Source organism: Mustela nivalis (assembly GCF_964662115.1).
Source record: "Mustela nivalis genome assembly, chromosome: 19".
Classification (NCBI taxonomy): Eukaryota; Metazoa; Chordata; class Mammalia; order Carnivora; family Mustelidae; genus Mustela; species Mustela nivalis.
This window is the reverse complement of record NC_139038.1, coordinates 24,899,084-24,921,774: the sequence shown is the minus strand read 5'-3', so window position 1 is coordinate 24,921,774 and position 22,691 is coordinate 24,899,084. Positions and strand designations below refer to the sequence as shown.

Sequence of the window (22,691 nt, the reverse complement as noted above, 5' to 3'; positions counted from 1 at the left end):
GGGGACAAAAAGAATAGCCATGAACATTACATGGTTGAAGCTTTCGATTCCGTCCTTGGAACACAGTGGCCCCGCGTTCTTCCCTGGTAGGTCCATGGCCCCAGAACCAGAGCAGGTGCTCAGTGAGTTCCGATGTCGTGGACCTCCACACATCAGAGTTTGCTGTTTGCAAAATCACACAAGTCTGTCTGGGTATATAAATTGATTCTGACTTTCTCTTTCATTTCTTTGTAGTGAAATGCAAAATGGAGGACGATGAGGAAATTGCACCTACGACTCCACCACCTTAACTACTGGGGGATCTTTTCCCTTTGGAACTTCAAGGACCCTACGTGAGGAAAACGTACAAATTATGCTTCCTCTCTGTTGATTTTTTTTTTAAACGACTAGATTTGGTACATGTGAATACAGAACCTTTTCTGCACAAGCTAGGATTTGTTGCAAACATGCTTTACTGCATATAGTTTATCCTAGGAGAGTACGAATCTTAACTTTCTGCATTATCTCCAAATTTTATTATTTTACCTATTATTATTTCTTCAGTGCTTCCAGTATATTCTTCTACACCAACCGCCGTTAAAATATACAACAAACTCTAGATCCAAGAAACGCTGAAGTGTTTTAGTTTCCAGTTTCCCACTTCTGGCTGCCTTGGCAAAGACTGGTACTTAAATTCGAGTCCCAAACCTTTGCCATGGGCTTTAGGTTTATCTGGTGAGTATTCTCTTCATAAAAAAGATGTATTGCCTACAACCACTTGCAGAGGAGACTGACTCTTAACTCTGACTGCAAATCCAACAAGTTGAAGACACCCAGACAGTGACAGACAAAGGATTTTGGTTGTCAAGCCCCCAGAGTACTATAGAAAGTTCCTCATTGGTGGCTAAGCTAACTTATTACCCTCATTTGTTCTGTGGTTTGCTGTGAACCAGGATTCCCCCGTTCAAATTGCCACAGACTGAGCCTCCAGGCAAATCCAAAAGCCTCGTAGTTATTCTGGGTGGTTTTGACAAGCTAGCACACATCTTTTAAGTAAATAGGAACGCCTTTATTTTTGTGTTAAGAACAGCATTTTGAAAATAAAACCTATCTGCCCATGCTTTACAACCTTTAAATTTGTCATGTTTATATACAGTCATTTATGGTACACGTTGATTGTCTTGAAGTTTCTTTAACGATTTTTTTTTTTTAATAAGTATGCAACAGTCAGCCAGGGGAGGATAAAGGTACATTATAAAACACACATTAATACATTTAATAAATATATATTATCTATCAAAAACGAGCCTTAGCTCTTTATCAATTAATAAAAAGCACCTGCTCAGAACTCTTGTAAGCTGGTGTAGTCATTGCATCATTGGATTATAAAAGCCACAACACTCCCCCTTCAGTTTAGGGTTCAACTCAGCACTGGCTGACCTAGAAGACCACCCCAAGTTTACCCTTGTTTGCTGGGCCCAGACGGAGTCTGCGCTAAAAGCACGGGATCCCCACATTTCCCCAGTTTGTCGATTCTCTGAGCTGATTCCCTCACTGCCTCCACATCCAGTGGAGGTAACCAGGATAGAATGACCATTTTCTATTAAAAGGCGGGGGGTGGGGGGGGAGAAGCGTGGCTGTTATAGTCCCAGAGTGATTTTAATAACCGGACACAGAAAGATTTGTGCTTACAATTAGGTATTTTGATCACAGATGCTCTCCTTCAGGTCATTTTCCCTTGACAAGTGTTGTTTCCATAAACAGAGATGCCACTGGATTTTGTATTTAAAGTTTGCTCCGCGGGGCCAGCTGGCAGCCAGTCTCTTGGCAAAGAGGTCTCTTTGTACCCTTCAGGTGGAGTCATTAGGAAAATACCCGTTCTCTGCTCTCCGCCCTCACTCCCCACCTCTGCCCCACTGGGAGGGCATCCACCCCACTCTCAACCTTAAAGCCAAAATAAAACAAAATCCAGAAGCGCAATAACGTATCAGAGAATTAAAAAGAAAGGGGGGGGAGAAAAGGTCTCCGTAAGTGAGGTCTCCCATGGCGCAAAGCTGGTTCTGTGGTTATGTTGATGAAACGTTACTTTCCCCCTTGTAGCCATTTATGCTGTGCTCACCTTATCCGCCTGGACCACCAAGAACTGAGAGAGAAAACGATCGGGTGAATTGCTCCCTTCTGCAAGGGGGGGAGGGGGGGCTCTTGCAGACGGAATCACTGATGGGATCAGAGAGCTCCAAAGGACTCCAGAGAGCGGGGGTAAGCAACCATTTCCTGGCACGAGAATGTGTATTGCTGTGGTTTTTCACCGGACTGGACCGAGGCGTTTGGAGATTTCTGTATTTCCACAATCCTGGGTCTGCATGCAACCACCACCCCCATCCCCACCCCGGGTCCTAGCTTATTTCCCTCCCTCTCCTCCCCAATATTCCCAGTTTCCAGTCCGCCAAGGACGCGCCTCAAGAGAGGATTGGAATCTGATTCTCTAGAAGCAAGCACATGCTCTGGGCAGGGGTGGGCTGTTTCCCAAAGGTCGGGTAGGGGGTGGCATTCTGGTGCCATGCTTTTTCTTCCTCATGCGTGGCAACACAAGGAAATGCACTAGCTGGATGGAAAACTTGAAGGAGAGCCACGGAGGGAGGCCAAATTAGCCTGGTTTCCCCCGTCGCTCTGCAAGGTTGCAGTGGGGAAGGGGGCCCTGGCAAGGACGGGACACAGCAGAGACTAGGGCCTTGAGAAAAATCAGAAGGTTTATTAAAACAGCTCAGACATATTGGCTTATGAAGAGGTCAGTTTCACACCCCCCCCCAAACACTAACCTTTTTCATTTTCTTTAAAGGTTAAAGGCTTAAGGGTTGTTTTATAGAAAAAGCAATAGAATCATTAGAGTATATGCCAAAGGACTCACCCTCATTTATACATTTCATGCCGTCAAGTTAAAACTCTTTGCTTTGTGTCACTGCTAGTGATTATGCTGGCCAAACAGTGCAGAGAACATGGGGCTTTTAATGGCCGAGATGTTGGAAATGCCGAATAACAAAGGAATGACTTGCTTAGGACAGATGGAAACCATGACAGAAACAATGGGCTTTGAAGAGAACCATTTGCATGGAACTCACAGAAAACCAAGTCGCAACATGTCCCACATACCCTCCAGAAGCAGCAAGAACCTCTCTCGAGTGCTCCAGCCGTCCCTGGAACTTGCACTCCGTCAACGTCTAACACCTGAGAACTCACTGCATGCTAGGCAGCAGAGTGTCCCGGTTCCCCTGGGAAGCCCTGCCATGTGACATCATCACAGACAATCACTGTGGCACCTGCCTTCTGGCCTGCCCACCGGGGGGCGGGGGCGCTGTCAGCTGACAGCCCATCTGAGCTTTGGAAATGAACATGGAAATAAAACTGGGAAAGGGCTCTGGGGTCGGGGAGCAGGGCAAGAACAGGAGGAGCCAGAGCTCATCAAGGGAAAAAGACTGTTGCCCCAAGCAGGAATATCGCTCTGGCTCCAAGGAGGGAGGTGGGCATGCTTTTCTGCCGTAGACCTGCAGCAGGAGGCCCAGAGAGGGAACAGTGGTGGGTCACCACTTTTTAAATGCGACAGTCACTTCAACTCCCAGATAGCCTTCTCTTCGTTGGCACAGGCTGGGGCCCCTCCCCCACTACTGCTGTAAAGCTCATGCTGTGATTTGGCTGGGCCTCACCCCAGGATCACACCCACAACTCCGTTAAGTGCTCCTGACCCCCCTGAAATGTGCAAACCAACAGGCAAGCTGGTGGAGAAGTCCCCATTAGTCCTCTCCGTGAAACAGTCGTCTCAAAAAAGGCCACCTGAGGTCCAGCCCTTGCTGCCGAGGGGCGGTGGTGTGGGGACTTCCACAGTCAGCCAACACCAGCCCGGTCCACCGACTGTGAATGTGGTTCTGTTCTACCCCCGGAGGATGAAACAGTCTTCCCAGCCACATTTTTGAGTGAGCCTAATACTATTTGCAATTAGCTTTGCTTTAGTTTGCAGGGATTGAGGTTGGTTTGGTATTACGTGTGTGTGTGTGTGTGTGTGTGTGTGTGTGTGTGTGTGTGTGTGTGTGTGTGTGTGGCAGGGGACGGAGGGCAGTCGGTGTTAGCTTTTAGGTTCAGCAGTGTTCACATTTACACAAAATCCCCTTGTGTAGGATTTCCAGATCTCCCGGCTGTGAGGCAGCCTTGTTCGGCTCCTGTTACTGATTTCTCCCTCAAGAAAGACACAGCCAGGGAATAAAATCGGTTAAGAGAGATTCTTATTCTCTGGAACTTAACGTCTTTCACCAGAGGTGTCTTCCAGTGTAACTTGGCGGAGCAGTTGGGATCTGGAAACAAGGACAACACACTAAGAACTTCGTGCTTTGCAAAGTCAACATCAGAAACCAATTCGTTAACAATGTGCCAAAGATAAGTTATCTTGCTTTTTTCTAAGGGTCTGAAGAATTCCCAAGAAAAGCGGCAACCCGGTGTGTGTGACACGGCTCGATTCTAGGGATAGCTGGGTCCTCTTTTCTATAATCATACATCCCCGAATGAATGTGTCCTCACTCAGAAACCCACTTGGCTTTTCTCTAAGTCCACAGTGTTTTTACACCCACTGGCCTCGAAGAGCCTAGGAGAGCTTAAGAGTGACTGACGGGGGTTCTAACATTATTTATTACAACACACAGGCAGAATGCTTTCGAGTCAGGCTTTTTCTTGGCTCCCGACAATAATAAAACAGCCCAAGGGATGGCAGGGGGTTTTCAGAAAGCAAATCTGTGAGTCTGTTTGTCTTTGAGCCTGTTCCAAACCAGTGCAAACCAATGCCTCGCATACCATTCAAAAGGCCAGGAAAACCCAAATTCCCTCCAGAGATCAAAGACCATCCCCGACTTACATTAAAAAAAGGAAAAGAAAAGAAAAAAAAAAAAGCTCAGGTTGAGTTATGGAATTGGCACATGATAGAGGAATGGAAGTCCAATTTACACATGTAAACTGGCTTTATGCATTGTTTCTGAGGAAGCATGTAGCTATGTTTGGAAATTAAATGTGGGAATGACAGTGTGTCTTTGGATTGCTGGAGAAACAAAATGATGTAATTTGCACGGAGGCAAAATGTAAACAATGACAATTCTGCTGAAGGTCTGTTTGGCATCAGATAGTAAAATCTGTTTTTGTGCCCGCAGGGGGAGAAATGATAATTGCTCCGGTTTCTTAAGACATCTTTTAAGGAGTGGAGGTAGGGGAACCCGGTATCCAGCTGGGGCACAGAGATGGGGTGGGGGGACACACGGGGGTAGGCTAGGTTGGATGTCAGCAAAATCTGCCGGGGGGGGGGTGGTTCACAACTCTGGGCTTTTCCTAAAAGTCACCTCCCAGGGAGCAGAGGTGGGCATCTTGTGCAATAATGAAAGCCAGACTCGCGGGGTACAGGAGCCCTAAGAAACAGGGACTCTGTCAAAGGAACCCACACAGATGGTTCACTAAGTATAGGTGCATCTTCCGTGCATGGAGAACGGGGGTAGAGAGGGGAAGAGAAATGGAAGCACTGCATGCATTCTAGCTGCAAGGGGTGTCCACGTGGGCCAGTGTGTGCGGGGCCGTACGCAGCCTCCACAGAGCAGGATGCCCCCGTCGAAGCTGCCCCCAACACGGATCGCTCTTGGGCCTCCGGCCAAAACATCACCTCTTGATACTTACAGTCCCTCCATTGAGCACAACGGCCATCTCAGTGGGCTGATACACGTTGCTTCTGAACGGAGCGCTCGGTCTGTTTCCCAAGCTGCCGTTGCGAAATCCCGCTGTTCGGAGGGCTGAGGGAGGTAGGAAGCAGCAACACAACACCAAAACAAAAAACAACCCGCGATTTTGTTTTCTTCTCCTGCATCAACACCATGCTCCCCCGCACACATCCACCCCCCCACCCCCGCCAAGCCCTTGCCACCCCTCCCCATTGTCACAAGCCAGATTCAAAACAAAAGTCACAAAAGGGCTTTGTTCTCTGGCTCTCTTGGAGCTTGACCCATCTCAGTGGGGTTGGGAAGTTTGTAGAATCCAGGGAGCAGGCTGCTGGGGTGGGGGGCAGGGTGGAGCCTCTACCCCACCCCCTCCAGCCCCTGCAGGCCATGGGGGACATCCCTCAGAGGTCTCCTCTCTCACTACACAGTGTCTTTCATGTCAAGTTCAACATCACACCATTCAACCCCGGTCACCGTTTCTGGATACACAGAGGTAGACAACCCTAAGAGCGTGGACATCAAGTATATGACAGAGGCTGTCTTCGTGGGAAAGTGACAGGGAAGGGAACACAGGGGCTCCAACCCTCTGGGACAGGGTATTTCTAAACAGGAAAAAAGGGACAGCTGTAGCAAAGGTGGCAAAGTACGTCAGCACTTCTTAACCTGAGAGAGGTGTGTAAATGGCGCTCCTATTTGCTGTGTACTTTTAGAGACCTAAATTTCCTTTTTTGTAGAGAAAACCCAAACTACGCAAGAAGACATGGAGGAAACAAACACATATTGGTAAGTCAAAGAAGCCAGTCTGTAAAAGCTGCATACTGTGTGATTCCAACTGGGACATTGTGAAAAGGCAAAAGTATAGACCACGTCGAAAGACTAATGATTGGGGCGGGGGGGCAGTGGTGGTGAAGGAACAGGTTGAGCACAGGGCATTTTTAGGGCAGTGAAATTATGCTTTACGATACTGTAAAAGCAAAAGAGTGAGCTCTAAAATGTAAATTGTGGACTTTGGCTAATAATAATGGATCAATACTGATTCCTCAACAGTAGCAAAGGTACCACTAAGGCGAGCTGTTAATAATAAGGGCATGTGGGAACTCCTTGTGATTCCTGCTCAGTTTTTCTGTCAAACTAAAATTACTCTAAAAAGATAGTCTATTAAAAACCAATGCAGAATGTTGGAGCACTGTGAAAACAAAAGTCCATCTCCGTTGTAACACGGATTCCATTATTTTCATTCTTGTTGAAGGCACTAATCGTGTTTTGCCAAGAAAAGCCTCACTTAAAGTCTCCAAAGAGGGGGACTTGGGTGGCTCAGTTGGTTCAGCCTCCAACTCCTGGTTTCGGCTCAGGTCATGATCTCAGGGTCAGCCCAGGTCACGATCACAGGGGAGCCCGCCCCCCCCCCCCATAGCATCAGGCTCTGCACTCAGCAGGGAGTCTGCTTTATACCATAATAGGTACTTTCATTATTTCCATTTTACATGGGCACAGAGAGATTAAGTTACTAGCCCAAGGTCACACAGTTGGAAGGAGGCAAAACCAGCATCCAAAACCCAGGCAGAGAACCTGTGTTCTTAACCATCCCACATTGCTGGCCTCAAATATTGTTTTCAACCATCACACTTACTTAGAAGCAACCTGAATTTAAGTGACATTAGAGAGAGGCAGCTCAGCCCAAGCTGGGCCTAAGACACTGAGGCACAGTGGGGAGCAAATGTCTCTGGCCACAGGTAAACCTCTCTGGCTCTAGCAGCTCCATCCAAGCCTTCAAGCAGCTGTTTATACATGAGCTAAGCAAGGAGATAACCTCTCCCAGGAAGTAGAGAAGGGGGAGCCAGGGAGAGGCAGCCGGGGGCAGAGGAGGTAGTTCCTGGGCTCTTACTAGTCTCAGTCCCTAGAGAGGGAACGCCTTATAAAGCACAGACCCGGCCAGCTGCGTTGGGAGAATCTGACCCCAACACATTTTCCTCAAAGAAACAAAGGCTCGACTCTACCAGCCATCTGTGGGTGCCTTGGCCCCAAGTGTTGCTATGACCACCTTCTACCCTGGCCTGAGGTCAGCATGTGACTTCAATCTGGCCAATTAGGTCCATTCAGAGCCAACTCTGGGATTTTTGCTGGGAAACGATCCTCTTTTCCACTGGGACTCTGTCTAAGCCTAGAGTTGTGGGCTGCCCTGATACTAACAGGGCCAAGAGATGGAGAAAGATCAAATCTAGTCATCACCCGAGCCTCCTTGATCTGATTCCTGTAGCCTGATCCCCAGTACATTTGTTCCTTCTTGTGTTTTGGTTTGGTTTAAGCCAGTTCAAATCAGGTTTTTTCATTACTTGCCCCTGCAAGTGTCCCACCTAACACTGCACTCTGACCTGGGTCAGCTGTGAAAGGCAAGCAGGGCTCATAAAAGCTTCCCTACAGGGATCTAAGTTTATAGGTTGAATGCCGGCCTACTCCTATCCAGACCCTGCCGGTGAGGCTACATGGGCCCTCCCTCAAAGCTGACTCAGGGCCACACACCAGAAAGCTAAGAGTCCAAGTTTAAATAGCCCTTGGCCCTAAGGAGATCAGAGAGCCCAAATCCCCTAAAAGAAAGAACCTTTTTTCTTTATTGCTCCTTTGAAAGGTGAACATTTAATATGCCTCATTAACGCTTTCCAAGATGTGATCTGAGGTGCTACATCCTTCGGTGCATTTTCAACTTTCGTCACATACCTCATGCCTTGCTGATACTTATTAATAAGCAGGAGGCTGATAAAGTGCTCTATGTACCTGGGATCTCATTCGGGGGAAGGAAACCTGGAAGCAGAGGACACTGGGGCTTGACTGAGCCACAGGCCACCTGGGGAATGCCCTTCCCATCTCTTGAAGACGTCAAGATGGACTCTCAAGGGAAGAGGGCCCAAAAGGCTAGCTGGCTAAAGCGCCAAAGAAAGAGGGCCAACTGTAACTCCTGGGCAAGGCCCCTACTGGGGCCTGGTTCCCGAAAATACAAGCTGGCTGAGGTCAGCACCAAAGATGACAATAGTTGTTCTCACAGTGGCAAGGGAACACGCCCAGAGGTTCCCCAGCCAGCAAAGCAAGGGTTTCTAGAACAAGGACAATCCTAGCCAGCACTCCAGTTTAGCTCATGTGAGCTTTCTGACGGAATTGGCTTTGCCTGGGGCCCATCTTGCCTGGTCCCGTGTGAATTTTGGTTGACACACATTTGGGATGATCCAAAACAGGGCTATTAAAACAAAGTCTGATAATATGCAAGGTGAGTGAAGAAGTCGGGCGCTCATACAGTTATTGGCGGGGGCAGAAGATGAGTGTAACTTTTAGGGGGCCATCTGGCAGTATATATCAAGATTTAAAGGTACAGACGCTTTTGTGCATGTCTAGAAGGTGGTGGTTGGTTTGGTGGTTTTTTGTTTTTTTGGTTTTTTTTGGTCTTGCAAGAAGTTAATTGATCAAGGGCACAAAGATCAAAGTTCACTGCAACATTACTTATATGGAAAGTCAGAAACAAGTGGAATATCCACCAGCTGAGGATCAGAAAAATAAATTACTGTGCCCAAGGAAAGCTCTGCATCATGGAAAGGATACTAGAGCTCTGCAGTCACTGACCTGGAAAGGCCTCTGTCCATGATACAATACTGACCTAAGCAAACACACCACAGAACACCACTTAGATCGGTGGTTACATCTTCAAATCCTTTGGAAAGCTTGAGAAACCTGAACCCAAACAGACAGAACGAGGGGGAGGGCACTGGTAATTTTTTTTAGCTGCCCAAGTGTACAGCTAGGTTAAGAACCTGTCTACGGGACTGGAGTGTGTGTGTGTGTGTGTGTGTGTGTGTGTAAAAGAGGGAGGGAAGGAGAGATTGTGTGCTCACTGAGAGATGTCTGGCAAGATGGGAGCAAACAGCAGTAGCTGCTTTTGGATAACGGGAGTTTGAGCAATTTTTGTTATTTTTACTTCCTGAAACTTCTAGATGATTATTCTAGTTTTTGTCACCAAAATGGAATGAAAAGACTGGTTTTATTTTGGAAAAGAAAGAGGGGACAGAAAGACGACTTCCTTGGCTTTGGAATGTGTCAGAATGTGAAACAGATGGGGTTGGGGAGCACCTCTAGGACCCCCCCCCCAGCACCCCCTCATCACCCAGTGTGCCAGCCCTGGTACTGCTGGCTCTCACCTGGGTCCCAGATACCTTTGATCTCTGGATCTTACGTGGATAGAAAGGACTGGCTGCATTTTCACAAGAAAAAAAATGCACATAGTAGAAAACCAACTCCCCCCCTCCCTGCTCTTAGAGTGTGAGCCTAATTAAACATGTTGCCTGACAGCCCTGGAATTCAGTTTCCCACTCTGTAAAATGGGACTGATAAGCCCTGCTTTCTCAAGCCACAAAGTCGTCCTGGTAAACCAACCAGTGAGCTCAGGATCACTAAAGTGCTTTGAAGAGAGATGAGTAATTCTGTGGTAGACTAATCAAGCACGGGGCTCCAGAAACCGCCTGCATGGGCTCAGACCCCGGCCCTTCTGTGTCTCGGTTTTCTGTCTGCAAAATGGACTTCAATGGGTTATTGTAAGGATTAAATGAGATTAGCCACTAAAATGCTCAGAATGGTAGCTGGTCCACGGTAAGCACCTACTAAAGGTTAGCCATCCTTACTCGTGAAGACCCTAATACTTGGGTCATTCTAGCATTCCCATTTCACTGCAAGTAAACTAGACCTTCAGGTTCAATACCACTGATTCTTAGCCTTCTGGGGTCCACAGACGGCTTTGAGAATCTGACAAAGTGATAAACAAAAATCCCCCAATGAATGTACAAAGGTGCACATTCATTCCAGAAGCTGCCACTACCTCTCAGGTCCAAGGGGAGTCCATGGGTCTCATAAAAAGGATCCTGTTCCAGGGGCAGCCAGGAAGGGGTGGCTCCACCAGACCCCGGGAACCAGCTGGGCTCCTGACCTCTGCTCAGGACACCTTCTCTGGAGGGCCTTTGGGGCTCCCAGTGATGCTCCTGACCCCCGCCTTGTCCTGGCAACATGAGCCAACACTCATTCCTGCTAAATCCTTTGACAAACATGGGCTTGCTGGCCTGGGGCTTCCTACTAAGATTAAAACAGCTCCATTAAAGACCACACCAGGGTTTCTAGCCCTATCCCCGATGGAGCCGTTGGTGTTCCCTCCTGTGGGTCTGGTCCAGTGCAGAGGAAAGTGGGCAGGTGGGGAGGGCTCTGGGTGACCTTTGAGGATCTGATGGCTGAATGTGCTTACCCCTGCCTGCAGGGGACAGGCAGGATGCACTCAGCAGTCACCCCACAAGCTTGACTCCGCAGTCATGACCCAGGAACACTGCCCCGTTGCCTGGGTGAGCCGCACTACAAAGGGGACCTTGGCCATCTGGAATGAGCCACCTCCCAGCTATGTCTTTGGCAAGGTCCGGAACCTCTCAGAGTCTCCATTTATTCGTCTGTAAGATGGGGATAATAATAGGACGGCCTCACTGGGTGCAGCAAGGGAGGTCAAGGACTTAGAATAGCACCTGGCACATAGTTAATGCTCAGTATGCAATGACTGTACTAAGTAATCAGCACCACACAGCTATGGCTGCTGCTGTTAATGTAGCCATTATTATTATCATTAGAGCCCCTGATCAATCCTCAGGCAACTGAGAAAAGGCAATTTTATTGAATCTCAAGTGCTGGGAACCTACCCGACTCACTTGAAGGAACGACTCAACAGATACTTCAGAGGCATTCACCACGGGGGCTCTGAGTGCCCGCAATACATCCTCCAGGCTCAGCTCTGAACCCCACTGCAGGGGTGATGCATGGGCCTGGGGACGCAGACAGCCTCCATCTCTTGTGCCCTCAAACCTCTCAGAAGCCAGCAGTACTTATTTGGCCAGAGTAATGGGGGAAGAGGCAATGAGAGTGGGAGACAGAGGACATGAGTGACAAGGGGCGACGGAGGACTTGATGGCGAATGCTGCAGACTCCTGATTCGGAAGGTCAAGTCTGAGGCTCGTGCTACATGCACTCCTTTCAGGACCGAGCCCCAGCTGCCCACATCAGTAACTGGCTCATCGATGGACTTGTCTGGTTGTTTCTGTCTTCCTGGTCTGGTTATCCCTCCCCTCTCCCTTGCAGGGAACACCTCCTGGGGAAGGCAGCTGCACCCAAGTCTCAGGCTCTGCTTTCAGGGGAACCCAGCCAAGACACACATCCAGGAGGCCAGGTCCTGGGGGAGACCCTCAGGATGCTACTTCTCACAACAGCTCTGGAGGTACATTCTCTCATTAGTCTATCTTACAGATGGGAAAAACTGATGCTCAGGAAGATAAAGCAATTTGCTCAAAGCCACACATCTAGGAAGTACAGAGGGCAGGACTTGAATCTGGGCCCCTGACTCTAGGGACCCATTCATACACTCCTGAATGCTGGAAGTGGGGAGGAGACACAAGTAACTGCCCCCATCTAGTTCCTGGACTATAAGCTCAAACACTTCCAGGTAGCCAGGGAATTAATGTTAATATGTTCTAGTGGCTGAGTTCTAGCAATAGGGAGTGGTGGGGAGTGTGGTAAACACAAAACGAATTCCCATCTAAAGGAACAGCCACTTGGGCTGCTTTCATAATTTAGCTCTCGTAAGTAACAATTTACAATATTTGTTTACAACAGCTAAATTATGAAACCCCTGCAGTAATCACAGGGCTGTATATATCCCTTTGAATCAGTGTTCATTTTCTTTGGGTAAATAGCCAGGAGTGCAATCCAATTACTGGATCATAGGGTAACTCTATTTTTAATTTTTTAAAAAAAGATCTAATTTATTTGAGAGGGAGCAGGGAGAGGGGCAGAGGGAGAGGGAGAAGCAGACTCCCTGCTGAGCAAGGAGCCCCACTGGGGACTCGATCCCAGGACCGGGACATCAGAGCCCGAGCTGAAGGCAGACACTCAACCGACTGAGCCACCCAGGCACTTCTATTTTTAATTTTTTGAGGAACCTCCATACTGTCTTCTGCAGTGGCAGCTCAAATGTCCATCAACAGATGAATGGATAAAGATGCGGTTTATATCTATATCTATATCTATACCTAATCTACATAATGGAATATTATTCAGCCATGAAAAAGAACAACGAACAGCCGGAGAAAGACAAATACCATTTCAGTCATATACGGAATTAAGAAACAAAACAAACAAAGAAACAAAGGTCGGGGTGGGTGGCGGGAGACAAACCAAAAAAGAGATTCTTAACTATAGAGAACAGATGGTTACCGAAGAGGGGGTTGTAGGTTGGGGGGTTGGGTGAAGCAGGTGAAGGGAATCAAGACTCCAAATGCCCTGATGAGCAGTGAGTAATGTATGGAGTTGCTGAATCATATATTGTACCCCCGAAACTAAGACAACGCTGTGTGTTAACTACCCTGGAATTAAAATGAAAACAAAGGAGCAGCCCCGACTCCTGAGAGGTGGAACCTTCCAGCGCACACTGGTTCAGATCAGCTCCAGACAATCTTTGCCAGGTGGGAATGCCAAGCCAGCATTGCCAGAGCTGACTTTTCAGAAGAGGTGAGAAACCCAGATTTTGATATTAAATTCTTTGGCAACGGACCGGGGGAAAAAAATGCTAAATAAGAACCCATCCCTGGGCCAGATAAAGTACCGGGCCCAATATCTGTGGCTCCCATCAGCCAGGACTGGCCCCTGGGGCCACCCATCCCCACTAGGGAGGAAGGAGGGAGTCCTTTTGGGGGAAGCGGTCCCAGAGCCTCACCCCGCGGCACGGCGACCCCTTTACCTGCATTGTGTTCATCCATCGAGAAGGCCTTGTTCTCCATGTAGGTGCGTGGCAGCTGCACGTCCTCCTCGAACGCCGTCTCCCGCATCCGCGGCTGCGAGGTGTCGAAGTAGTTGGGCGTGTTCTCCTGCGGCGCTGGCAGGATGGCGCAGTGGATCTCCGGGATGGCGTGGAAGATGACGAAGACCCAGCCGCTGGCCACCAGGGTGATGGCCAGGGTGGGGTCGCCCCAGGCGTCTCCCCGCCGCAGCTCGGCGTTGCCAAACAGGTACATGGTCATCCAGGCCACCCAGATGAGCACGGACAGGAAGGCTGTGACCAGGATGCACGCCCCGTTCTGCTTCCACTTCTTGAACTTGCCGCACAGCGTGAAGAGCGCCAGCCCCAGGGCGGCCACGAGCAGAACCATGTCGTAGATGAGGGCCATTACGAAGTCCATGGGCTCGTAGGCACAGGCCGGCTTGGCGTCGCGCAGCACGGTCAGCACCAGCCACTCGATGGCGATGATGGCCTGCACCAGCATCAGACACAGCGCCACGCCCACCAGCTGCCAGCCCGAGGGGCTCTTGCCGTGGCGCACCAGCCTCCGCACGCGCCACGCCTGGCTCAGCAGGCAGGAGAAGCAGAGCGCGAAGAGGACGCCCCAGAGGAACCGGCGGACCGAGCAGATGGTCTCGTCCTCCCGGATGATGAAGGCGAAAGTCAGCCCGAAGAGGCCCAGGGTCCCCAGAAGGAAGAGGAAGTGGAGGCCCACGGGGTCCTTCTTCTCCTTGTCCTTGATGAATGGCAGCCGCACCAACAGGATGAGCATCAGGAGCAGCGTGATCAGGGCGCCTGCCCCAGCCACCGCCTCCACCACGATGCCCCAGATGGTGTCCAGGTCGCACAGGGACACGTACTGAGGGAGGAGATCCAGTCCACAGCCCCGGGAAGTGCTGGCGTTCTCAGAAGCCCCGGAGGCAATCACGAAGAGCAAGAGGAAGGCCAGCACCTGGTGGGTTTTCATCTTTCTCTCTGACACCGGAAAGGTTCCAGAACATTAAGGACGGGGGAGATGTTTGGAGGGAGAAAAAGACCAGTGCACTGTAAGATTCGCACTTTCCTGACTTCTTTAAGACCCTCCTCATTTCCAACCTGCTGGCCCATGAGGCACCTTTGACAGGTCAGAAAAAGGCACCCCTTTCTTCAGACAGCACAGCCCCTGGTTGGGGTGGGGGAAGGTACAGGACCCTGATTTAAGCTCCCATCTGCAGCCTTGATCTGGCACAGTGAACAATCATGAATCATCATCGCTAGCGGCTGGAGAAGAGGATGAGAGAGAGATTCACTCTCTCTGTATACTCTTTTGTATTCTTTGATTTTTATATTCTGTGCTACGTCTGACCTCTTCAAAAATAAGGGAATGAAAACAAAACTTTGAAGAGACAGCCATGAGACCAGCGCCGTGCTGAGAATGGTATGCACTGCCTCTTCCCAGTCTCTCAATGGTAACGGCTTAATATTTACCCATGACTCACTCTGTTCATTGGGGTAGACCAGGGCTTCTCAACCTTGGTATCATTGACATTTCGGGTCTCACTGCTCTTGGCTGTGTGGGCTGTCCTCTGTACTGTAGGATATTCAGCAGTACCCACGGCCTCTACCCACTAGATGCCCGTAGCACACCTACTCCCCGAACCCAAAAATCTTCTGACATTGCCAAATGTCCCCTGTGGGAGTGGGCATGCAAAATCACCAGGATGACCCCACTGGTGTGGACTCCAGCACTAGCCCCCAGTGCTGGCACAAAGGTGATGCTTAGTGGATGTTGAATGAATGAGAGGCTCCTTCACCGGGACTCTTTCTTGGGCCCCACCTGCCACCAGCTCTTGCTTCTGAACAGAGCGTGGCCTTCAGAAAGCTCCAGCCTACACAGCTCTGCTCTAAGCCCGTCTACAGGCAGCTCAGGCTGGACCCACTGGCTTCGCTGCCCCCTGTGTGAGGGCGTAACCAGCTGGATCCAGGCAGCTCCCGCTCCTCCCTGGGGCTTCCTTAAGTAAATGCAGTATCGACCACCTCTCTCTCCCCCTCTCTGCTCCTTTCAGGGATTCCACGAGCAGCTCTGATCCTGCCTTGGCTGTGAAGCCATTGATTGGGATAAATTATTGATGCCACCAAATGAGAAGGGGTCTGCTGCTATAGGGATCGTCACCTTTGCCTCTTCATTAAAGAAGGCAGGTTCAGGGCAGAAGGCATCTGGCAAGAGATGCTTCTAAAACATGCATCCCAGCATTGCACGCAAGCAAATTTGGGGTGAGGATGCACCCCAGATGTGGCAGTCAGACTCATGGTCCAGCCACTATTCATCCAGCCAATAAACGTGCCTTTTTTTTTTTTTTTTTAGATTAAGCCAGTTTGAGCTGGGTTTGTGTTGCTCACCCCCAAGGAAGTTCTATGACTCCTCCCACATCATGTGGCCCCCTTCTTCCAGGAAGTCCTCCCTCCCCAATGTCTAGGCTTGTGGGTGCCACCCAAGACGGCCAGGAGCTTTAGTGGAATCCACTGGTCTCTCGTGGATCATTATCATTGTTAAGGATGCCTAGGAGGTGTCTAGGATGATCAGGAGAGCTCCTCACAGCCCCACAGGATGAAGTGGAGCCTGGCTCATCTAGGATTTCTGGGGAGATTCAGAATTGCCCTCTAGAGTTTTCTACTGCTGCCAGAGTGACAATGACAATAACTAACTCACGGTGCTCACCACACTGCAGGCACACCTTCACGCACGGCACACATACGAATGCCTTATAATCTGCATAATGACGCTACGAGCCTGGTACTACTACTACCTCCGTGGAGGTCAGCTGGCTTGTTGGAGGTCACAGAGCTAGAAAGTGGTGGAGTGAAGCGGCAAACAATTGTACTCTTGTTACTTGGGCTCTTACTACACACCAGGGCTCTAGAAATGTCACCTGGTGAGTGAACCCTTGCTGGCCAGTCTCTTGCTGCCCCCCCCCATTATACTCTACACCAGTCCTGATTTTGTCTTTGTAGCATATGCCACAATTTTCCAAATATTTTATTACCTTTGGGTCCACTCCCTGCTCTCCCGTGTCCAGGGCTGTGTCTGTCTCGTTCTGCACTGATCTGCTAGCACCTGCCGCATGGTTCGACAGCCCAGCTGCCGAACCAATGAATCGGTAAGAGTAGTTTCAACCCTCATGTCACTCCTGAAGGACAGGTGTTCTCATTGCTCTCTTACAGAGGAAAGAACTGATGGCCTGAAAGGTTCAAGTCCAAGTCAAATCAAGTCAAGTCCATCCTCAGATGGCCAACAGCAGCAGGGTCACCAGGGAGCTCCCTGGAAATGCAGACCCTTGGTGGGGTTGGGCCTAGCCCCCTCCATTTTAACAAGCCCACCAGGCAAGCTCCAAATGCGCTCAGACCCTTGGGCACACAGAAGTGTGAGAAGCTTGGACCCGTGCAGCCGGGGAAGCCAGGAGCCATGGCCCCAGTACGCTCTGCCTCGCCAACTCTGCCAGGGACCAAGCAGGTGGCTCCCACTTGTCAGGTAAGCCCCAGCCTCCGCATCAGCCCCTTGGTGCTTCCTCCCACCAAGGGAGCAGTTCTCCCGGAATCCCAAAGGGAACAATGCCAGATTAGAGGTTTCAAGTCAGCCGCAGGCAAGGCTGATCGGCACGGGATAAATATATGGCAACAAACCCAGGAGAGGTAGGCGTGCGGCTCCTCAGAAGGAGGAATGAGCAAAAGTGAACGAACGCGCAAGCCTCGGCTCACATACTAATTACCTTTGCTGCCAGGCAGGCTCTCAGAAATGTGACTCATTCAGAGGCTCTTAAATATACTATCTCTGTCTCTGTCTCTCTCTCTGTCCACAACCCCCACCTGTAGAGGGGCCAGAAGCCTCCGGCAGGTGGTGAAGCAGCACGCTCCATTTCTCCACGAGCTAGGGCCTGCAGAGGCTGGAAAGAATGCAGGGAAGATTCCTTGTGAGAGGACAGTGCTGCCTGCCTGAAGGCCACGGGCTGGGCTAGCCCTCCCGGCCCAGCTCCTTACCGAGCAGGGCGAACTTCCGAGAGATCTTCTGGTTTCTTTCTTTCTTTTTTTTTTTTTTTTTTTTAATTTTATTTATTTATTTGAAAGACAGAGATCACAAGTAGGCAGAGAGGCAGGCAGAGAGAGAGAGAGAGGGAAGCAGGCTTCCTGCGGAGCAGGGAGCCCGATGCGGGGCTCGATCCCAGGACCCTGAGATCATGACCCGAGCCAAAGGCAGCAGCCCAAACCACTGAGCCACCCAGGCGCCCCAGATCTTCTGGTTTCAAGTTCTGCCCCTGCCACCTGCTAGTACCCTGTGACCCTGGACAAACGGATTTAACCTTTCTTGCCTCAGGTTCCTCCTCTGCAAACTAGGGGTGTGTTCACGGTACCCATCCTGTGGGATCGTTGTGCTTAAAATAATGAGGTTTTAGGACAGTAGTTGACACAGGGTAAGCACTTACATAAACTATCTGTTAAATAAATAGAAATGATTGGCAACTATTCCCTCGTCAGAGGTTATGAACTTTGCTGACTGCTTTTCCAGGAGGAGCAATTGCCATGGAGATGGGGTGCGAAGGGGGCTCACCCAGGTGTTTGTCCGCTATTGGTTTTCAGCCTCCCCCATCACGCCAGGCGAAGAGGATCCCTGAGGTGGTGTGAATAGGAGATGCCTTTGGTGGGAGTCTGCCCTGGGAACCTCTAAACTCACCCGATTCCCCAAACCAGGAGCTCTAAGTGGAGGCCTCACTGTGAAGGTGGTTTTCCCATGGGAAACCCAGGCCAATCTAGGAGCCCTCACACACACACACACACACACACACACACACACACACACACGGTCTCCAGGTCAAGAAGTCAGGGTGAGGACCCACAGAGATCAGACACTGGCCATTCTCTTGGGAACTAGTGTCCCCATCTACCCACTACCCACATGATATGGGAGGGGGATGCTAGAACATGGAAGGGAAAGAAAAAAATGAGCAGGCGGGGAGGGGGCCTTCCTACGTCTGGGCATAGTCAATAGTTTGGTACAGATGAATGCCTGGCACAGAATTTATACACTTTCATCAGTCTCCTCTAGAGTGACGCCAGATCTAACTATGGGACATGGGGCATTACTTAACCTCTCTGACCCTCAGTCTCTTCCTCTATAAAAGACAAAGATAGCGCTGCCTTCACAAAGCCAGTGAGAAAAGTACATGAAAAATAATCTCTGCAAGGTGCTTGTCCCCCAGGGAGGGAATACAGGATCCCTGCTTATTAAAAAGACAATCATGATTCCATCGTCTTTCCTCTCGGTAAAATGAGAGGTGGGACCCCTTTGCCAGAGGCTTACTGGAATTCACAGGCCAAGCTGGGACTAGAACTCATTTCCCCCAACTCCTGACCCCAGGCCTTTCCACTGCATCTCTGGTTTGAGGCCTCACCCGTGACTGGCAGAAGGCCAGGATGAGGCTGTGGAGCCGGTCTCCCCACACACTCCAGCATCACACTCTGTCCCAGCCCACTCCCCTTAGAGCCAATGGTGCATTTCCTGCTCTGCAAGATTAAACTGTTACAAGGTTTCCTGACATTAAGCTCTTTCCCAGACCCACAATCTCACTCTCTAATACCTTTTCCAAGTTACACCATCTCATAATCTTCATTTCCTAATGCTGCCCAGACCACCAGCCTATTTGGGGGCCCTTGAATTTAATAACCCTCCTGGGTTAGTAAACAGGGTTGCCAGAACACAAGCTCCACGATCCATGAATATGCAAAGCAGCTCGAATCCTGTAAATAAAAGCAATCATTTAAATGCAAATTGCATCCTTGGCTGTCCGTTCTGGGGTGGAAGGTTCCTCTTGGGCTGTAATTCCGAGAAGAAAATGTGACTAACTCAGAACCCCTAGGAAGCTCTGCGTGAAGGGCTTATGGGGCCAAGGGCCCCGGGTGGGGGCCACTTAAGGCGGACAAGAACTGCCTCAAAGTGGAGAGTGAATTTTAAAACCTGAGCCACTCCTCAAGTGGGCTCGTAGGACAGAGCAGGGTTTAAGCGGTCCCCGCAGGCCAGACGGAGTCCCTCAGAGGCTCCCGGAGCCTTGCCATCCCCAGAGGCAGAATGAAAGGGGAGCTGCTTTCCATCTGTGAGTTGAGGTCAGGGGAGCTTTTAAAAATCAGATCCTTGGCTTCCCACTCAAAACTCTCCAAGGGTTCACTGGCTCAAGGAGAATAAAACCTGGGCCCAAAAGATGGTGGTCTGGCTGGTCCCTACCATCCCCTCCCCGCACCCCCCACATCTGCCTCAGAGCTCCATCCACAATGGCCTTTGTTCAGTTCTAAACTCATTCCCACCTCCAAGCTTTTGCATTTGCAGTGCCCTCTGTCTGCACAGCGGTCCCCCAAGGGACCCAAGTGGCCCACCCAGAGATGAACCCTCCATCTTGCCAGGCTCCACAAAAATGTCACCCCTGAGAACGGTCTTCCCAACATACACAAACCCTCATTGCTTTTATATCCTCCTGTTTTACTTTCCTGGCAGCACTGACCCCAATTAGAAGTTCCATCTACTTACTATTTATTTACTTATTTAGCTATTTATTTGTTCACCCACCTGGCTAGAGCCCTGAGAGCAGAGGCTTGTCCATTCTCTACTCTGTAGTGTCCCAGCCCCAGTTCTGAAGCTGGTCCATTTACGGAAAGAACAAATAAACCAAGAAGGGTTTGAAGCTTCTCTAACAAGACTGCTTGTCTTGCTGCCTGCCCCAAATGGCGACTCCTCTCCCCTTCCATTTTTCTCTTTCTCAACTCAGCTGACCCCTTTTCAGACTTAGAGCAGGGAACAGATAGAAAACCCTTCACTCCACAGCCTAGATACAAAACTGGCCTCGTGGAGGGCTCCCAACCAACAGATGATGATTTGCATTCTATTTACATGCTATTTGCATGCAGCTTCACTCCAAGACAGAATCCACCGAGAGCCCCCACCCCACCGAGGAAACTTCTGAATCAAGGTTCTTTGGCTGAAGTTCCCCGGCTTTTGTGCCAGACCCTTCTCTCACTTTTCCCTCACTTCTCTTGTCTTTTCGAGGACCCCCAGTTCCTCCTGGGCTCCGCTCAAGTGCCCCCCATCCTGGCGCAGTTGGGCAGCCAATGTGGCGCGTGGGCCGGGGCCCCAGACAGGGACGCCGCTGCCCGCCACACTCCAGGGGCCTTTGTCCGCGCTCCAAGGAGCCGCCCCCTTAGTGAATGGGGGACGAGTGGGGGGCGGGGGGAGGCTGGTTGGGCCCGGGTGTGACAGAGCGAGAGCCAGGGGACGAACTCGCGAGCTGCGCTGGGGCCGTCCTCTGTGGCAAGGTCGGTGCCCGACTCCCCGGATGGCTAGCTAGCTCCCCCGGGCCCAGGCCGGTGCGGGCGGTACGGATCCCGGGATGTGCGGAGCTGGGAGCCCGTGTCCCCCAAGGGCAACGAACGCACAAGACTAGTCCTCAGCCCCAGCCAGGTCGGAATAGGAAAGCCAGCCCCCCGCCATTGTATGCAGACGCCCCCGTCTGTCCCTCAGCCCCAGGTCTCAGCTCTGCCTCCTTCCGCCCCCGCAGTGTCCCCCCTCCCCTTGTCCCGTAGTGCGCAGGCACCGCCGGGTGCAAGCCTGGCCCCCAGCCCCTGCGGCAGGTGCGGCAGGTCACCCCCAAAGCCCAGTCCTTATAACCACAACTCGGTCTGCCCTGCGGTCAGCCCCCACCGGCTGAGCACGCGGCCCCCAGACCTGCCCGCGGCTTCCCTCCCACGACGAGTCACTCGGGTACGGTTGGATTCCCGCACACTACTCCCAGTTGTTCTTCACCTGCGGTCGCCCCCAGACCCTCCTGAGACTTGGATCTCCACCTGGTCCGGGAGTAGGGCACCCTCTCCTCTCCCACCTCCGGCATTAAGGTCTGCAGCCCTCCCCTCCCCCCGCCCTGCCCTCGCGGGACTGGGGTTCCCCCCGCCCTGACCCCCCATCTTCCTCAGCAGACTAACCCGCCGGGGGGGCCTTAGAAGGGCACAAGAAGCACACTCCCCAGTTCTCCCGAGTCCGCGGCGGGAAAAGTTTCTGGGGTCCTAGCAGCTCCCTCTACCCCATCCGCGCGGCTCGCACTCACCGACCGCCGCGGCCTCGCAGCGCCGACGCTCCCGCTGGTTCTCGGCCTCAAGTCACATCGCTGCAGCGCGGCCGCGGCCCCCGCCCCGCGCGCGCCCGCCCGCCCGCCGGTCCCGTCTCACTGCATCGCCCTGGCGAACCGCTGCCGCGCGAGGCGCCCCCTGGCCCGGCCCGCGCTGCTGCAGACGCGGCGGCCCCGCCCCTCTAGCCTTCCCCGCCCCCCGGGGCATCCAGCTCCGCCCCCGGCCCCTGCCCAGCAGGCGGTTCCTTGCTGAGCCCCGGGCGGATGGCTTTGCCAGTCTCCACTCCCCCGGCGCAAGCCCCTATCTAGCTCCTTGCTGGGAGGACTGAGACCGCCCTCTTCCAGGGTCCCAAATTTGGAGACACTCTCTCCACATCCACAGTCCACCCATAAGCACTCCACACACACCGGACGTATTCCCAAATTGATTCATTTGCAGGAACACACACAGAGGGATACTCCCATCAGTGTCTTAGCACAGGGGATTTTTTCCGCCCAGGACAACTCTCCAACGTAGGTTCACAAACAGTAACTTCCCCTCAACCAACAAGCCCCAGGTCCTGGACCTAGAGAGGACCCCGCCGCGCGTGCCGAAGTATACAACTAGGCACACGCGCACGGCTTGGTGTCCTCTAGCGGGTGTCCGCCTGGGCACACTCCATTCCCCCCACCCCGCCCCAACTTGTCTTTTTCCCTTTGCGCGCACTGCTCAGAGCTTGAGTCCTTGACTACCCCAAACATACACATTCACAAGGTGCACCCCTCCCGTAGGTCCTTACGCGGGTTTTCCACCACCAATGCTGCACGCATCACCCACGTACACACACGTCCACCACTCTCCCCGGCGACATACACCCAGCGGTCCAGGGGGCCACTGGCTCGGTAGACGCTCAGGGCACAGTAGGGGTGCACGCCCACCGGACGGCCGCAGCCCCGGCTTGAAGGAGGGATCCCAGACAGCCTCGCTCCTCAACACTGAGTCTGGCTTCTGGTCGA

At 51.5% G+C, this 22,691-nt stretch overlaps 2 protein-coding genes and 2 long non-coding RNA genes across 7 annotated transcripts in view; 3 read left to right on the top strand and 1 right to left on the bottom strand.

The window, feature by feature from the left end:
- The window catches only part of IQCK (IQ motif containing K), a 102,041-nt gene extending 100,049 nt beyond the window's left edge, over positions 1-1,992 (top strand). The window contains exon 6 of the mRNA XM_082714956.1: positions 235-1,992. Coding sequence (XP_082571082.1) covers positions 235-290 — 56 coding nt within the window. The 3' untranslated portion in view covers positions 291-1,992. The remainder of the gene's footprint in view (positions 1-234) is intronic.
- Positions 1,034-21,835, bottom strand: GPRC5B (G protein-coupled receptor class C group 5 member B). Of its 4 annotated transcripts, none has more exons than XM_082714932.1 (4): positions 21,675-21,828; positions 13,519-14,532; positions 5,680-5,792; positions 1,034-2,253 (listed from the first exon to the last, which is right to left on the bottom strand). In XM_082714932.1, the coding sequence occupies exons 2-4, from the start codon at positions 14,522-14,524 to the stop codon at positions 2,206-2,208; spliced, it is 1,167 nt and encodes a 388-aa protein (XP_082571058.1). In that variant the 5' UTR covers positions 14,525-14,532; positions 21,675-21,828; the 3' UTR covers positions 1,034-2,205. The 4 variants fall into 4 exon arrangements, with proteins under 4 accessions (XP_082571058.1, XP_082571056.1, XP_082571059.1 ...); XM_082714930.1 differs by lacking the exon at positions 21,675-21,828 and adding an exon at positions 17,304-17,396; XM_082714933.1 differs by lacking the exon at positions 1,034-2,253 and adding an exon at positions 2,711-4,322 and having other exon boundaries at positions 21,675-21,835.
- Positions 4,329-12,184, top strand: LOC309855062. Its single transcript, XR_014306590.1, has 3 exons — positions 4,329-5,218; positions 6,452-6,500; positions 11,865-12,184. It is a non-coding gene; the product is annotated as an uncharacterized lncRNA (long non-coding RNA).
- Positions 14,540-19,357, top strand: LOC309855064. Its single transcript, XR_014306592.1, has 3 exons — positions 14,540-17,065; positions 17,407-17,602; positions 17,823-19,357. It is a non-coding gene; the product is annotated as an uncharacterized lncRNA (long non-coding RNA).
- Positions 21,836-22,691: the final 856 nt, after the last annotated feature.